The sequence below is a fragment of the Nematolebias whitei genome, chromosome 1 (assembly GCF_014905685.2).
Source record: "Nematolebias whitei isolate Nwh7 chromosome 1, NemWhi1, whole genome shotgun sequence".
NCBI classification, from domain to species: Eukaryota; Metazoa; Chordata; class Actinopteri; order Cyprinodontiformes; family Rivulidae; genus Nematolebias; species Nematolebias whitei.
In genome coordinates this window covers 94,831,274-94,850,404 of record NC_056498.1, presented here as the reverse complement: position 1 = coordinate 94,850,404, position 19,131 = coordinate 94,831,274, and the positions used below count along the sequence as shown (strand labels likewise).

General features: G+C 41.0%; 1 protein-coding gene across 1 annotated transcript in view; it reads left to right on the top strand.

The window, feature by feature from the left end:
• The first annotated feature begins 15,646 nt into the window (after positions 1–15,646).
• Positions 15,647–19,131, top strand: part of nat16 (N-acetyltransferase 16) — an 84,328-nt gene continuing 80,843 nt past the window's right edge. Inside the window, exon 1 of the mRNA XM_037688323.1 lies at positions 15,647–15,865. Coding sequence (XP_037544251.1) covers positions 15,650–15,865 — 216 coding nt within the window. The 5' untranslated portion in view covers positions 15,647–15,649. The remainder of the gene's footprint in view (positions 15,866–19,131) is intronic.

Below are 19,131 nucleotides of genomic sequence, written 5' to 3'. Positions count from 1 at the left end.
GTTTTCTTCTACTGCTCGAGGCAAGCCCAGGCTTGTCCTATGTGGACATGTCTGGGCCTGTTCACTATTACATGAGGCCTGAGCGCTGCTCTTCAACTTCAACACTTCACAAGTAAAAGTAAATCACACAATCATACAATAGATTATACAATTTCTTAAAGATCAATACTTTCATTAGTTGATTATTTGTTGATTATTAGTAAGACAGTAAAACACTTTTGGTTACACATTATCATCTTTAGCTTGATTTTTAAAGCAGGAGTTCAGTCCTTGTATTTCCAGCTGCTGAGGAGAACTTTGATCAGGCTTCATCTTTATTAAAGCTGGTTGTCTGCCATGCATCATCAGACATCAGGTTTATTGACAGGTGTTAAGAGTAGGAGGTGCAAGTCGGTGCAGGTCTGTCCCTACCACCCGAGATGGGGGTGGGGGTGACAGAATGGGGCTAAGAGTAGGAGGTGCAACAGCATCTTTCTGGGGTGGTTGTGGTTGACCCGGACCCTGACCTTGTTCGTCTCTGAGTCCCAGACCAGCTCGCCCCACGTCAGAAATCTTGTTTGTTGCTGTGGCTAGATTCTCCTCACAAGCTTTCAGGCGCTCCTGTGATGTCCGACATTCACTCTGTAAAAACACACAATGTTGGAGCAATCCCGCCTTTTCCAGTTTGCATTCCTCCAGCTCCTTTGATGCGAGCTGCAACTGTTGTTGTAGCACATCGTTGTCTGAACACACGGCTTGGTACACACGGTCTTTATCCCTAATCCTCTCCTCATATGATTGAGCCTGTAATGACAGCTCAGTCTGTGAGAGGTCCCTCTCACCTCGCACTCTTTCTGCCTCCAATGCAGACTCATTCATCAATTCGTCACACCTCTCCTTTGCAGATGCATATCCTCTGGATAGCATGACATTTCGTGCAACCTGATGGTCCAATTCCTCTTTGAGGAGCAGAGAAATTTTTGCTAACCGTTCACGGCTCGATCTCTTATCCTCTGACACTTTGGCTCCTTTTGATAAACTTATCAGTTCCGCAGCTCTTTGAGCTTCATCAAGTTGTTCTAATTGCTCTAATTGCTTACCAACAATTGAATTTGTTAAAATATGTAAAGCCGTTTGGACGACATCTTGGGAGTGCAAGAGGCCAGTGTTCACGTCTTCGTCTGCCATTATCTGCTATTTAAAAATTAAATAGGAGAATGGGTTGTTTTAGGTGGTAAAATAAAATCAGAAGAGTCTCTCTCTTCTGATATATTTACTCTTATTTAATGATCTAGCAAGTAAACGTGTATTATCTCTCCAGCAAATGAGTAAACTTTTATCTCTGTGAATATCTGTATCTGTATTTTTTTAAAAAGTTTCTAACTTTTATTTTGTACCTTTTTATAAGGAATTACCAGTGAATAAAAGTTTCTAACTTTTATTTTGTACCTTTTTTATGAGGACTTACCAGTGAATAAAAGTTTTTTGGTAAATGCTTTTCTGCATAAATACCTTAATTACTTTTTAAATGCAAGATAACAGTGATTATTCAACTTGAAGAACGTTTAGTAACTCAAAATTCGTCTTACAGAAAATAAACACATTTAATTCCACTCAAAATGACCTAAAACACAGTGAAACTGTGATATCAAGTTTCAACAGGAGGTGGCAGTGTTTAACTTTCTATCAGCAGGAGTCTATGACGACGTCCTGTCAACGTTCTGTTGAGATCCTGTTGTTAGCCGCTTAGCTTAAAGGTAGCTTCGGCTAAACTCGGTTAAACTCAACATTTCTGAACGGTTTTAAAGCTTAAACTTGGCGTTGTTTCAACAAGCACGACTTCTTTGCATGAACATGAGTTTTTGGGACATGTGACAGCTTTATTTAGTGATTTTAAGCACAACAAAGGGCTTCGGTTGCAACCAAGCTTTACCATCCGACGTCAGAGGAAGTGACGTGACACGTCACTCATCCGGTCGTTAGCTGTTAGCTTAAAATTAGCATCGCTAGCGTTGTTCAAAAACATCATTTAATGACAGATTTTAAACTCAAACGTGCAAAATTTCAGCGATTAGAGCTTCAAAGACACGGAGCAGCGTATCAGAATCAACTTTAAAGCGTTTTTCAACTTTTAAAAAGCAGATTTTAATTCCCTATGAAAACAAGTTTTCATTTCCGGGTCACGTGACTGAATCTACCAATGACAGAGCAGCACGGGGGTGGGCTTTACGGCCTGACACGTCTGTCAGCCAATCAAAACGTTACACACGGTCGTTTTCAACCAATCACAGAACATTTTTCCCACTAGCATGTTCGCCTTAGCCTGAAAAAGTCCGTCAACTTTTCGTCTTTTAAACTGTCAAAATGCACCAGTTTCTGCTACAAATGCAACGAATCAAGCTCTGAGCTGCACGGAGTCGGCGCCCCGGCATTAAAAATGTCTTTCCAACCATTTAAAACAACCCGGTCGAACTTTTCAGAAACCGAACCGGACCAGAACAGCGTCTGGAACACAGTTTAAACAGAACAAAGCGTTTCCACAGCTCAACAAACTCGTCACACACCACAGACGTACAATTTCAGCTTTCAAACAGACACGTTGACTCACAATTTTCAGCTTTCAAAGCACCAGTAGCTGCTAACATTTCTGTTTCAGCTCAACACGCTGCGTTTACTCCAAGCGTCCCAGCTGCGCTGCGTTCCATCACAGCAAAATCTGCACTTTTTCACAGCATAATCTGCAATTTTTCATGCCAACATGTAAAATCAATTGTTACACGCATACACAGTCCATTTATGAACGTATACGGGCCACCAGTATGTAGACAAACTTACGGGCCACCAGTATGTAGATGAACATATGCATGAGATATATTCATAAATTAAACGGATTCTTTCATTTTTCTGGACTTTATATAATGTGCATTGAATTTAATAAAATGTATCGTGAGACGTTATTTATCTTTGACCCATCAAAATGAATGTGGTCATTTATTTATAGAATCAAAGTTTAACATCACACATTTACATTAATTGGCAAAATATGAAAAATAACAACATGGCTAGTTTAGCAAACTGTACAATTGATTGTCCACACGGCGGTGGGTGAGAACTTTACACAGACATTTCTAAAATATCTGGAGTGATTTCTACTTGATAGAATTTTAAAGATGGAAAATGAAGTTTAGAGGGAGAAAAAGATGGGTGAGGGGGTTTGTTTATGTCGGCACCAGAAACGACACAATCCATTCGAACCCAGCTTTCCTCGGTACGCTCGGTAGTAAACTTGACTCGTTACCTCTCTGAAGATGAATCAGCGGATACGGAGTTCCAGTTAACGCTACCTGTCCAGCGTCTCCGTAGGATGGCTGTGAATCGTCCAAAGTAGTGACGGTATTCCGTCCGACACGGTTCACCTCACGAGTGGACTCACATGAGTGGAGTCCGTCAGAGTTCCACCCAGATGTGGAAGAAAGTTATAATCCCATAAGACTCAGAAGAGCTCTGTGGTCATGTCAAGATTTTCCTGTTTCCCAGCACGGGAACTCGACCGCAACCTCGGCTCGACTCAACTGGAACTTCGACCCAACAGGAACTCTGAGACTCTGTGAGACTCTGCCTTAAAACTAGGAAGTACCGACATTTTAAAGAGCTCTATTTCCGGTTGATTTGGGAGTTTTCTTATTGGTCAATATCGACCAGACAGGGGTGTGTTTTGTGACGTAAGAGGTTACTAGAAGTCAGAAAACAGCAAGAATGTTATGGAACAGATTGAAAATGTTTTTCAGACAGACGAGAGAAATGTTTGGACGGGTTGGCGGAAAACAGCTGCCAACAGGTGCCAGCTTCTCTATTTACGTCTGAGAGGATGTAAAAACAACACAGCTCGTTCTAACACTTGTCTGCTTAGACTCCGACCTTGGACCAAACTTACACTGCTCATTCAAAGACAGAAAATCAGAAAATGCATAATTACTCTGTAACAGACCTTAACATGAATTCTAACTTTGCATGAGGATTAAAAATAATCATTGTTACTGTTTTACAGTTAATAAAAATTGATTAGTTCACTGTAACATCTAAAATGTTTGAACTAAAACACTTTGATTATCAAACATTTGTAAAACAGTAATGATAATAGAAAAGAGAGTGTTCTTTCACTTGAATTTTCAAGAAAGAAAGTCTCAGGTTGGGTGAACCTGTATTTCTGGATTCAAATCAATGAAATGACAGTTTCTGTCCCACAAGGTGCCTAAGGTCAAGGTTTCGACATCAGGCCTAGTCCACTACAATGCTAATTTTTTGAGACAGGCATTTTGGGTTTTCATGAGCTGTATGCCATAATCATTAGTATTAAAACAATTAAAGACCTGAAATATTTCAGTTGGTGTGCAATGAATCTGAAATATATGAAAGTTTCATTTTTATCATTACATTATGGAAAATAATGACCTTTATCACAATATGCTAATTTTTTGAGAAGGACCTGTATATATGTGTGTGTGTGTGTGTGTGTGTGTGTGTGTGTGTGTGTGTGTGTGTTTAATTGCTCTTTTAGCTACTTTTGCCTGAACCTAACACTGTAAGTGAAACAAGGCATTTCTTGAGTTGCTGTAAATTATGCTATAAAACATATTTATTGACTCATTCCAGAAAACAACAACACTTCATGATGGACAGACATCATGGACACCACAGCAGCAGCTGTCTTGACTGAAACATCCTGAACATGATCGTCACTGACATGAGACCTCTGTCGATGGTTGAAGACGAAGGCTTCACTACAATAATCCACACTTTTAATCCAGGTTACAATAATCCAACTTAATCCAGGTTACACTCCCTCAATGACAAATTTTACAAAGTACCTAAATATTGTGCAGGTATAAAGATACATTTGTATATAGTTTTGTGTACGTTTATTTTTTTAAGCTATTTGACTAACTTTTATTTTTTATTATTCAATATTTTACTAACACAATAGTCAAATAGCAACCTGTTTTTTTGTGTGAATTGCTGTCAGTCAAATGTTCAATTTTGGAATAAAGGGGTGGAAATAAAAATGTTTTTTTTTTTTTTCAGATTCATCGATTAATCGGAAAAAATAATCGGCTGATTAATCGATTATTGAAATTATCGTTAGTTGCAGCCCTAGTCTCATGTCACTCATTAAAACTCCACTCTCAAGTTATCTTGGTCACATGGAAGAAATTTAACTCGAAAAAGAAAGAATCCGTTGTTAATTAAACAATTAATATTCTTTGTGCTTGAACTAGCTTTAAGAATAATTAATTAGTAGTATGTCCGCAGCAAAGCTGTCCCGACATCACTACATTTTGGTGGCCCGTACGGGGAATAAGCTTGCACCACCACCTACTGTTGAAGCTAACAGCTAGCTCACTACATAATTGGTGGCTCATACATTTTCTGAAGAGATTAATTATGTGTGACCTGATATCGTGGAGAAACGCTTCATGTTGGCACATATAAAACGTCCAAGTTTTGACCTTGGTAAGACATATTTCATGGCTGTGGTGTTCAGAAAGATACAGAATTGTGTTGAAGTTCATGTGAAGCTGGAAATTGTCATTCTGTGTGTGTGTGTGATTAAGCTGTAAGCAGAGAGAAAGATGCATCATTCTGTTTGAAACTCTTTCATGACCGGGGGTTCTACGTTTACGACCCGGTTCTGATTATTGGACTCGAACGAGTCGTGTTTTAAATGGTGAGACGTTGTCTGTGAAACTGAGCGCCGACTCAGAAAACTGCTTCTATGCTGATTCGCTACTTTCCACAGTTAATTTGTGCATTTTCGAAGCGTTAATGGGCGATATTGTGGCCGGACTGTTGAAGCTAACAGCTAGCTTACGCAAGTACACACGAGCTGTGATTGGTCGAGGACCGCTGTGTGAAACGTTCTGATTTGCTGAGAAGCTGGTGACATAATGCCGTGTATGTCCACTCACGCTGGCGTCAGTGCATAAAGCCCACCCCGATGTCCACGTGTCTGTAAAGTCACGTGACCCCGGAAATGAAGCTCGTTTTTTAAACAGAGTCTTCCTTAGTAGTTAAAAAAGTTGAATTATAGCCCTCACATTGGTCCTAACCTGATGAGTTTATGCCTAAAGAGCGTGTTTTTGAAGCGACGCCACGTTCAAGCTTTAAATCCGTCTATAAATGCTGATTTGGACCGTGTTCGTCCGTTGCTAATCGAAGCTAACGGCTAACGACCGGATGTCAACAGGACGGTTCACAGGAAGTCGACAGTGAGTCCTACCGTCGAAGATGTGTAGCTACAGTCACCCTGTGGTAAAAATAAGCTTGCACCACCACCGGCTGTGAAAACAGAGTTTAACAGTTTTTCAGAACTGAAAGCTGCAAACTGCTTTTCATTTCACTTCTTTTAAAAGCATGTGGGTAAATAAAAATGTTAATCAAGCTTGGTTTATGAGTTACTGTTTTAAATAGCAAATTCTGGTAAATTAAACTGATTAAAGAGCGTTTAAAAACGGCAAAGTTGCTGTCAGATTTTAGTAAAGATTGCAGGTTTATTAATTTTAAGTGCATTTGAGTAAATAAACACTGGAATAGCCTGGTTCATTGTATCTGTTAGAATTAAGCTCATATTAAGTAACACTGCCACAGGAAGCATTTAATTATAATATTCTTGGGGTAAAACCTAAAACAGGTGCCCAATTGTTGAAGAGTTGGCTTATAACAGTACTGATGATGGAACCGCAGAGCTGATTAGTGTGTGAAACTCGCTGCTCACTTAAATAAAAACATTTAACTATTGAAAAACTCTGATTGCAACGGTTTAACCAGATAGGTTTTGCTGAACAGTAAATACAACCATGGCAGATTCAATAAAAGCTGATAATGCTAATCCTGCTCCAAGTGGTGTTAAGAAGGACTGGCTTGAGAGAGCTTTGATGCTGCTCACAGATTCCTTATCTCCATATGGTGACCAGGTGGACTGCATGAACTCAACAGATTTATTGGACGAGCTTAAGGAAGAGGCAGGCAGTGTCACTTCTGTAGCCATAAAGAAGTCAGGCTACGAACAGCTAGCTAAAATGGCACTCTTGCTAAAAGATGAATATTACCTTGAGGCCAGCAGGAGAGAAGCCCTTGAGAAAAATTTGATGCGCGAGACAGAGGACCGCGCAGCAACACGTGATGAGTATCTACAACTCATCGCACAGTTTCAATTGGTAAAGGAGACCTGGGAGGAAAAATTGTAATGTGAAAAAGAGCTCTCACAAGCTCAGCTGTTGTTGCAAGCAGACTCATATGAGGAAAAGCTACGTGAAGGAGAGTTAAGGTACCAAGCACTGAGTTCAGACAATGATGTTCTGCACCAACAGTTGCAGCTAACATCAAAATCTCTGGACCATTGCAAATTGGAAAAAGCGGCATTAGTCCAACAAGGTGTGCGTTTACAAAGTGAGTGTCATACATCACGTGAACGGTTAACAGCCTGTAAGGCAAAACTTGCCGCAACCACAAATAAAATCTCTGACGAGGGGAAAAGATGTCTAGAACTCGAAGACAAAATGGGTCAGAGTCCAGGTCAACCATCACCACCTCCAAGTGCTTTTGTGGTACCTCCTACACAAAATCTCCTTATGCCACATCCACGTGATTCTGGTGAACCACCTCCACGTAATTACTTTGTTCCGCCTCCACTAAGCTCTCATCCTCCGCTCTCAATAGCAGTATTGCAAAAAATAGCGAAATATGTCCAACGCTTCGAGCCAGGGCCATTGGGTTCGACCAACACTAAGGCCTATCTGCAAGAACTTGACTTCCAACTGGGAGGCTATCCGAACGCTACAGTTGCAGATAGAATAGGTTTAATCAAGCTCACTTCAGACAGGACGGTGTTTTCCTTTATCAAGCGTCAACCAGATGCCATAAGGAAGGATTACAGCCTGTTATGTGCTGCTCTAATAAAAGAGTATACCCCTTGTGCGGGACCTGGCGGTTATCCAGCCGCCGACAAGGTCATGCAAGGTAAGAATGAGCACCCAAGGGCATATTATTCCAGAATTTTGCAGGCTTATTTTGGTTACAGGAATGAAACCGGCATGGAGGAGGAGGAGGCGTTTAAGTTCGTTTTCAACAAAAATCTCCACCCTGACATAAGGACGTCAGTGCAGATGATGGCTAATTTCAAAGAAAAAACCATCAGTGAGATAAAAAATTGTGCTGTGAATGTCTTTGAGGCCCGTTCACAGGCCAAAATACCCATTGAGGTGTTCCCAGGTGAGAGGATTCCTTCCCAGTCATTAGAATTGAAAGGGATGAGAGCTTCAGCTCCCCCTCCCAAGAAAGGCGAGAGGAAACAAGATTTCCCATCTGCCAAACCACAACACGTGAGTGCCCTCTGGTTCAGACGAGATCCTAAATGGTTTCCCAAGAAACCAGAGGATGAACGAATGTACCAGAAGGGGAGCGCACGTCCTAAGAGTTAAAAGTATGGCATCCAAGGTAACCCATACAACCAGGGATCCCACTAGGATTCCCAGAGGAGGGGGCCTGCTCACCCTCCACGTCGGCATGAACAGCCTGAGACGAAAAGGAAACAGCAGCGGGTCCAGAAAGAGAGCCCCGGACCGCTGAGCTCGGACGAGACAGAGAGTGTGCGTCGGTTCTTGGAAATGTTGAAAGGTATTGCCACGGACAAACAACATAACACGTTGTATGGCAATATCATTGCTAATGAGAGCCCCTCATCAGAAAAAGGGGGTGTACACTCACACGTCACCGATGGTGACCCGTCACAAACTGAAACCTCAGAAACAGCAACAGCTGTGCTGATGGTTCAGACCAATCAAGGTGACACAAACAACAACGTTGCCGCTGTCATGGACAGCCACCAGGACCTTGTTATTACAAACAATGAGAGTCCCTCAACACACAGAGAGCGGGTGATCTCATACATCAATGACGGTGGCCCGTCAAAAACCGAACTCTCAGGAGCAGCAGCGACTGCACCAACGATTCGGATAAACCAGGATTACACAGGCAAAGGTAAACATAAGTAGAAACGTTGGCCAAAACCTACAAGGTTCCTGTGCAACCTTATCAGAAAGGGGGTCGCTAAAAAAGCTTACCTGTCAATCACACTTGAAGGGGTCCTCACACATGAAGCCCCACTGGACGGTGGAGCCGACAAAACTATTATGTCAGCCAAACTGTTCGAGGAGCTCAGGACCGCCGCTAACGGTGTTCACAGGGAAATACCTCTCATAGTACGTGCTATAGAATTGCAGGGCCTCGCAGAGACGAGGACAACCCTAATAGCTATAGCCATGGTTCACATGCAGGTTGGCGAGATGACACTATACCACCCGGTACATGTGTCTACGGTTGATTCATTCCCATTTTTGATTGGCCAGGATTTTATAAATCGCTTAGACGCGATTATAGATTATGGTGAACAGACAATGTGGGCCAGAGTGAGCAGACCCCTGCCAATACTCATGCCTCCTGTGACGGTCACAGACTGCCCAACAGCAGGCACCATAGAAGGTACCGAGGACTTCTCAGCAGAGAACACAGTCCCGGTAAGTAATCCTTTAAAAGCAAGTGAAACCGAAGAGACCCAACCAGTGGACCCAAATCTGACCGAACAAGTAAGCCTCCTCTGCGAGCTGAGACAGTCAGAGCCCACCGGATACTACCTACCATTGGTAATTAAAGGTGTAGAGATCCAAGGATCCCACACCGAAGATGCTGTACTGTCGCTGTGGACAGATAAATCAGCTATTAACCAAGCTTTCTACGAAACATTGGTTAAAAAACATTTGGGTCCGGTTCTGATCGAGAAAGCTTTCCGCTTTCCATTGTATCCCAACAGTTCACAAGTGATGACTGTGAAAGGAGTCATTAACCTGAAACTGATCTGGAACCAACGGGAACTGGTCCACCCATTCCTTGTGGTCCCAGACTTACCACATGCAACCTACATAGGCTCTGAAATCTTGGTAAGATTAGGTGTCCGAGTTGACACCAGCCACAATGTACTGTGGTCACTAAAACCAGCCACAAAGGATCCTTCTGTGCTAGACACAGCAAACCTTACAGCTGGACAGACCATTCCAGAGGTCTGCCAGGAATGTACACAAGATGTACCAGCCACCCAACCGCCAGCTGCGGAAAAACCCTCAGTAAGTGAGGACCCGAATCACCACTACTTTGATAGCAATATCTGCAAAGATATGACAACTGTGTACGTGGATGGCTGTTCATTCTACCACGAAAATACCTGCAAATCAGGTGTTGGAGTTGAATTAAGGTGCTGAATTAATCAATTGAAAGAACACTCTTCTTTATATTATCATTACTATTTTACAATATCTTGATAATGAAAAGTGTGTTTAGTTCATACCATTTCTAATGTTGAAGTAAACCACTCATTTAAATCAACTGTGAAACAGTATTAATGATTTTTAAAACCTCATTAGACTTAGATCATACAAGTTAAATGGCTATTTACGAAGTAAGTGTGCATTTACTCTTCTGTCTGTGTGAGGAGTGGACTTTATGTCGGTCAAATGTCAGAGCACAAGTTATGAGAACGAAGTGCCTTGTTTTTAAAACTCTCAGACAGTAAATAAGAAACTGGCAACTTCAAAGTCTGTCATTTCTTCAAAATATTTTCCTGTCTGTACTAACCGTTCTTAAAAATATTTCTGCTGTCTGCTGACTCCTAATAACCCTCTGACATCACTAAAACTACACCCCTGCTGGTTGTGTCAACCAATCAGGAAGTACCAAGTGACAGGAAGTGGATACCCTTTAAAAGTCAACACTTCTTGGAACTATTCAGTCTTCCCAGTCTTCTTAGAACTTTCAGCCTTACCGGAAGACTCAGTCTGTAACAACCTGCCCCCACCGTTGCGATGATAGGGGGATTAATTACATAACGCTAAATACGTCACGGGCAGTGTCTGAAGCTGACGGTGCTTAAAACTTATAATGGTTGAGAAGAAAGCATAACCTAGTAAACAGAAAATAATTCAACCCACATGCAAAAAAAAAAAGCTCTCATAAACAACTAATGATATTGGCCATGCAGGCTAACATTTAATGCCCTTTACACAATTTAAACAAACACATCAGTTGTGCACATAAACAACCTGAACGCTTCATTCCCCCCCAACATTTACATATCTGCAGACAAAACCCCATAAATCAAAAACCAAGCTGCACCAACTTTCAGTCCAAATGTTCTCTTAGAAGGAAAGTTTGTTTCAAGTGGGATGAGGGAAACGCCCACTCAATCCATCCAGGCGTCGGCGCGCCGAAATAAAAAGAAGCGATCTCACCAGAATCTCAAGGTCCATTTAGCGTGCCTCCCCTGCAGTCCTGGGTAAGAAAAAGTTACTGATCCCCCGCAATCCCAACTCGGGGTGATAAACAGTCCACAGGCAGTCCAGGGCAACGGCCTCACGCCAAATCCTCCTCGGCAGGTGCGCACTCCAAGGCAAGAGGGGTGAAACGCCGTCACTTCCTCCTCCTTTTAAGCTCTCTTCCCCACTGTCACCCCAAAAACGTATTTTTACACAGACAAATTTACACAAACAAATAAACAAGTTCAAACTTTCATTCAGAACACAATCATTACCTTACAGGGGACAATTATTAATAATAAATGGTCATAGTTGCAGCGTAGACAATATCTTAAAATAAGGGAAAAAAATGGAAATACATCTAACGCTGTATTAAACGGTCAGTGACCATTACAAGTCTTACTGGAGTCTTCCAGCTGAACTAAGTAGCTGATGGATTGGACCATGTGCCAAGGGTCCATCCATTCCAGCGGAGTCACAGCATGCCTCGCTGAACTCACCCCGAGCATTAAATGCTCTCAACTTCGAAGGAAGCTTATTCTGTTGAACGGAGTATATGGAACTACTTCAGAAGATTCTCAGCCACCCTGACCGGAGAATCTAAAAAGGTAGCGTGCCAATGGACCTCTGTTCCGGAGATGATACATGTATATCCTCTGTTCAGGTAACGAGTCGTCACGCACCGAGTGTACCAGAGGGCTGAGCTGGGGTCGGAGGCAGGGTGCCATTTCTGGTCAACACATCTTCCTTCATCCATCTAAACCTCCTCTTTAAATCTTTAAACTTCTTTACTCCTTCTCTTTAAACTTCTATTCGCCAGTAAATCAAACTAGATGCCTTCAGAGATGAATCATTCTCCATCAGTAATCTTCTGTTGTCTTGTTTAGTAAATCTTGCTAAGTTTATTAATCAGAAACAGATCAGCCAATCAATGTGTACATGTTTGATGTTAAATTTTGATTCTGTTAAATAAATGACCACATTTATTCTGATGGGTCAAAGATAAATTACGTCTCATGTCACTCAAAACTCCACTCTCAAGTTATCTTGGTCACATGGAAGACATTTAACTCGAAAAAGAAAGAATCCATTGTTAATTAAACAATTAATATTATTTGTGCTTGAACTAGCTTTAAGAATAATTAATTAGTAGTATGTCCGCAGCAAAGCTGTCCTGACATCACTACACTTGGTTCTGAAATTCTTGGGATGTTTTGAACGGTTAGTTAGTTTTGGATTTTTAACATCTCAGCAGTCAGTTGTCCAGATTGCTATAACTGTACCAGGTGAAATACCAGTTGCATACATCGCAGAGAGAGCAGCCGTTAATGTGGGGTTTCTTGGTGAACTTAGGGGTCACGGCTACTTGACCCTAGGAGCTGTGAGATTAAATCGAGGTGTGTCTTGCAGATAAATGGTAAATGGACTGTACTTATATAGCGCCTTTCTATGTTATCAAGATATTCAAGGCACTTTACACTACAATCTTTGCCCTCATTTACTCATTCATACAGCACTCTACTAGATCTCTACAAAGCTAATTGAACAAATCATTCTAAAGAGACTAATCAAAGCTTTATCGCATTCATACGCCGATGGGACACACAATGGAGGCAATGAGGGGTTCAGTGTCTTGCCCAGAGACACTTCTGCATGTGACTGCTGGTGGATTCGAACCTCTAACTTTTGCATTGGAGGACAACTGCTCTAACCACTCAGCCACAGCCGCCCTAGATGAAGGTTTTCAGTCAGGTCATCTGGACAGTTTCTTTTTTTGTTGAAACATTTCACCTTCTATCTGGAAGGCTTCATCAGTCAAAGAAACACACAACACAAAACTGATTTTTTCCCCCAAACAGCTTACTCCAAAGTGGAACATCAGTTCCTTGACTGATAAAGCCTTCTGGATGGAAGGTGAAACATTTCAGCAAAAAAAGAAACTATCCAGATGACCTGACTTAAAAATGTTGGGGCACAAGAGGAGGGGGTGTGCCAAAGACACCATCTTAGCCCCAACATCCTTCCGGATGGAAGGTGAAATGTTTCAGCAAAAAAAGAAACTGTCCAGATGGCCTGACTGAAAATTGTTGGATTGTATACCTGGATTATTGAACATGGACTTTTTTTGGTTTTGAACCAGTTTAACATGACTGTCAACAAGGAAGAGGGCCGGCACAAGAGGAGGGGGTGTTCCAAAGACCCCATCTTAGCACCTACATAACTGGTTTGTTCCAGTTTGGAGACCCCATCTTAGCACCAACATAACTGGTTTGTTCCAATTTGGAGTAAGCTGTTTGGGGGAAGAATCAGTTTTGTTGTGTGTTTCCTTGACTGATGAAGCCTTCCGAATGGAAGGTGAAACGTTTCAGCAAAAAAAGAAACTGTCCAGATGACCTGACTGAAAATTTTTAGCTATATGAAGGTTGTTAGTGCCTGGTCAAATCTCTCTCGAACCCAGCGAGGACCTGACTGTAGTATTGTTTGGGTAATACTCAGGAGTCCAAGGGGGTCCAATTACCGTTTTGACGAGGGCTGGAGGGGTGCTGAACCCTGAGACTGTTCAACTATTCAGCTGTTCAACACTGTTCAAATTGGCTGTTGAGATGGCACTCCAAATAATTTTTTCAACTTTATTACTGAAACTTTAGAATTCTCAAAGGTTGTTAATTGTAATATGTGGGCAAATTTGTATGTTTTTATGTAAGCTTAGGTCTCCATAAAAAGACTTCCATTTGGTCTAAGACAGAAGCTGCAGTAATAATGACAAAGGATTTGATTCTGTACTGACACCTGTTTTTTATGGTCATTTTCCTGATTAAATTTGGTTGAAGAAATGCTTTTATTATAATTTGGTAGTACTTGTTGGATATTGTCTGGTCAATGCCTTTGGCTGCCTTTGTCTGTGACCCTTTATATTAGGGATGGGTCCGATCCAGTATCAGTATCGACCTCCGATACCAGCATAATTTACGTATCGGATTTTTCTGATCCACCTGCCAATATTTCCGATCCATGATGCATGTTGGCTTCAAACTATGGAATGGATTTCCTGAACGGCAGCGTGTCTCATGAACCCAGAGTAATAAGACCCGCCTCACATTCAGGAAATCCAGTTCATAGATTGCAGCCAACTACAACGTGAGGACTGAGTTAGCAGCACTGTGGCTAACAGCTAACAAACTTTTCATCGAAACGTCCGCTGTGTGGAAGTATTTACACTAGAAACACCACAAAACTAGACAGCAACGTGCAATGTCTGCAGAGCCATAGCGCCACATTAAACCGTGGTGAAGTTAGTTTTACGATGGACATTCAAGCTCCGGGGCTTCAGCAGGGCGCTGCTCGTTGCTCAACCCACAACAGGCTACTCGACCCCGGCCAGCCGCGTCCAATCTGCCCCGCTCAGTCTGCCCGTCTCCGAGGAGGGACAGACTGAGCGCGGCTGCCCCAATTCAGGCTGCCTGCTTCGGACTGAACAAGAAGAAGACATCGCTGAAACCATGGAGCTCAAATGTTTACAGAGAAGTTGCTAAACTTCATCATAATTCATGACCAACCACTATCAGATGTAGAAAACGAAGGATTTCACAGCTTGATACTTGCAGCCAAGATATAGTTTACCCTCCAGGAGATATTTATCAGTACAACAGTAGACAAAAAAAAAAAAAAAACATATGATTTGAAAATTATATTAAAACAAAAACAGCTACATTATAAAGTGATGTAAAATACTAAAAACAGGAACATGCCTGTTGGTTTATGCCAGGTGTTAGAAGCCATTTAACATTTTATTTTATTTTTATTAATTTATTCATTCATTTAAAAGAAACAAAATTTTTAAAAAATCATCAAAAAGAAAACATTGAATGAAAAGAGTGCAGAAAGAAGAAAAATAATTCTTATATCTGCCCCTTATTTAAAAAAATATATAAAATAACTTTAAACAATCACTTAAATTAATCACTTTAATATCCACTTTAAAGCTAGGAATAAAAAGAAACATGTTTTGTGTTAAAATAATTTAATTCTAACTTTAAAACTTATCCAACATAATAAAACTTACCTCAAGTTGTCTTTTTGGACATGCATGCATATATTTGTACAAATTGTACTTGAGAGGAGATTATTACAGCCTCATATAAAATCAATGATGATGATGATATCGGAACTGGATCCGTATCGGCCGATATTTAGTTTTAGGTATCGGGATCGGATCGGAAGTAAAAAAAGTGGATCGGTGCATCCCTACTTTTTATAACAATTAATGATGACCTATTCTGAACATTTTGTGTCTTCTCAGTTGTTTCAAGATGAAGATTGATACCAGCCTGACTATTTCCCAGCCTTCAGAGGCCCTGTCCCAAGCTGGTCTTCAGTTTGATGTTGCTACTGAGGAGGACTTTGATGAAATTATGGCAATGAGTCAGGACATCTATGGAGGTCTGGACTACCTTCCCACCAGATACACTAGCTGGCTTCAGGAGACTAATCGCACAGTTATAGTTGCTCGCAAAGAAGGGAAAGTGGTAAGTCCAACATATGGCACGTGTGTGTTGACAATAATAGATGACTAGATAGTTTTTATAAATATCTCATTAAAGTAATATTTTTATTACTTTTTTTCTCAGAAATGCAATCGACAGTAAGAACTTAAATTTTACTTGGCTCACTTGATTATTTTCTTGGTAGTATTATAGCTTCATTATCTCTGTTGTACCCTAAAGATTGATGACTTCATGAGAATCTTTACAAACAAAATTGTTTCATTTTAAGAAAAAATTCTCATCATCTTTTAATTCATTGTCACTGGTTTATTATCAAATGAAACATATTTTATTTGTCACTAGACCCTTATGTAATAACCTGATTATATTTACAATCAGGATGTTTTTGTTGACATTTATCGAAACATACATTTAATTTTATTGTAATGCACTGAGGCATTGAATGTATTTTATTTTGCAATATGTTGTGTAAATATATTATTTCAGACTTCTTGTTGTTAAAATACATATTCTAACTAACAGTTTAGTAATAATTTGTGAATGTAGAAAAGAATTTCATCTTTTGTTTTACGAGTTAACAAATACTACATCCGGACTAACAGAAAGTGGAGGAAAAAGTGCGGGAGGATTATGCAGGTAGCGGTGAGTGAATGAGCGTGCATAGAGACCGCTTGGAGCCGGAAAAAACTTTGAAACATACTGCATGCTACGTTTATCCAGCTTGGACCTTAAAATATCATCAGTGGAATCTTAACCATGTGCTTTAATTCTGTGTTAGTTTGGCTGCTCTAAAACATGTAACAATAATTAAAAATAAAATTTGGCCAATAGCTCAGGTAAAAATGCTGACCTATAGAACATTTCTACATTTTTCACTGCTTCAGTAAAGAAATCACATCAGACACAATCCTCTGAATAAAGTAATCTGACCCAGACCACACCGTGAAGTCACAGTACTCCCTCTCTGTCACAAAGAACTGAGCTTGTACCTGGTGTACCTGTGTGACCTCTGCTTAGTTCATAGGACCTGTTTGTGTTGTCAATGCAGAAATGTTTCTTAACTGAGGCACAGAGGACTCCAGCATCTTTGGCACAATGTGGGCATTTTATTTTCCAAACACCATTGCCACAGCAGGTGCAGGAGAGCAGAGCATCCAGAGAAGCTCCAAGGTATGGCCAGCTGCAGTTGATGTGTAGTCTGGAGGCACAAACTCTCAGATCCTGATGCTGCGGTCCAGCGATGGCTTCATGTCTGGCTGGCTGTTTTCTCATCCCCATCTGACAAACAACAAAAAATTAACTGCTATAATCTCCTCTAAACATCATTATCCTTTGTTTTTATCTGTAATTTTCTAGTTTTGAATGTTTGTGTCATGTCATACTTGCTTTAATTTGCAGTGGCCACACATTACTGTCCCATCCTTCTCCATGGACACCCATGACTTTAGAGGATCTTCAGACAGGAACTGACTGATTAACCTGAAATGATACACATTACATGTTAATACAGGTCTGTTTAGGTAGTATTGACTATGTTTGAGTGAGATGACTTAGCCTTATAACCTGAATCTCTCACTCACTGCTCATTGAATTGAGAAAGCTCCTTGGATGAGGAGTGAAACGTCTTCTGTTACAAATAAAGTCCAATTGTTTTTGTATTGAACGCTTTTTGAATTCATCATGTCCTAGATGACTGAGAATCTTCACTAGCGTAATATGTGCGCGACTTCAGGTGGAGCGAAAACTCCGCTTGTTTATGAGCGAACAGTGCAAATGAAGTTAGTCCAAGCTTTGTGAATTTAAACAGTATAAGGACAATATAATCAATCTGCTGCCTTAACTGTTAAGTCAGGGTGTCATACAGCTGTTAAACTGCTAAGTTAGGGCAAACTGAGGCGTTGGGGTGTAATACAGCTGTTAAAAACAAAGTATATGATGATCTGACAGGTTAACTGCTAACTTAGGGTGTCATACAGCTGTTATTCAGGGGGACTGAGATGTCAGGGTATCATACAGCAGTTAATAACAAAGTATGATGATCTGACAGGTTAACTGATATGTGATGGTGTGATATGGATAATTAAATAGAAGTGTATGGTGCTCTCACAGCGGATGAATGCAGCCGTCAGTTTGCGCTACGCGTATGGCAATCAGTGCTACGTGTATGGTGATCTGACAATGTATGCTGGCTGAACAGAACACGGCCGTAGTTGTTGGGGTTTTTTTTGTTTCTTTTGCCGGCCAGTCGATCTGTCCACATTCCTACTGTATCTAACATTTGAATGGGATGTTTGATGTGACATAAAATTCATATCCCGGCAATATCTACTGGTAGTATATTGTGATGAGAAGCTACACAAAGTTACATGTTAACTACGGCCAGCTAGCTTCTCTACTGCTTAGCTCTCAAAGAAAACAACCTTTCACCATTAATGCACAGTTTTCAACTAAAAAAAACGTAACAGTAAATATCACTTTTTACTTACTTCCACAGATAACTTTTAGCTTGAGGAGATGATGCCCTGTCCGGCTCTGACGCTCCGGTGGAGAGGACCCGGGTAGACTGGCGGAGCTCCATCTAGCTCGCTCTGAATTTTGTCGTCGGCCAGCAAGCACAAAAAAAAAAACGCCAGCACTTCAGCATTAGGCCACGGTGTTGTCATTGTTGTTTTTAAAATCTTTAAAATAGGTCCAGCCGCTACTCCAGTCCAAGAAATGGCAAATGGCGGATTAATGTTTTAAAAAGTTTCTGAAAGATCCAGTGACTCCTCCCCCTGACTGACTGACTGGCTGATGTCACATCTGGACCCAACAAGAACCAGACCTGGGACCCCAGAGAAGTAGGTCCCAAAAATCGTGCTGGTTCCACCGCTGAAGGCACTGTGAAGAAACTATGCAATCGGCCTGAACTGGTTACATAGGAGGAGAAACTATGCAATCGGCCTGAACTGGTTACATAGGAGCCCCAAAAGGCCCTATGGATAAGAGGCTTCAGTTCCAGGAGACAAGAGTAATAGGACTCATGCCTGGCTTAGAAGTAATATTATCCTGCATTTAATATAATGATGTAACAACAGTGGCTAACACAAGCAGTTTCACACACACACACACACACACACACACAAAAATTCCCCAAAAAGTCATCCCTACCGTAGTAACAAATAAACGGCATATCCCTATCGAAAGTGGAATCTGCCGGATAACAGCAATAGAAAACCCTGAGTAACCTAAACTCAGCAGGTCGTGTATACCTTAAAAAAAAAAAATAAAAAAAAAAATAAAATAAT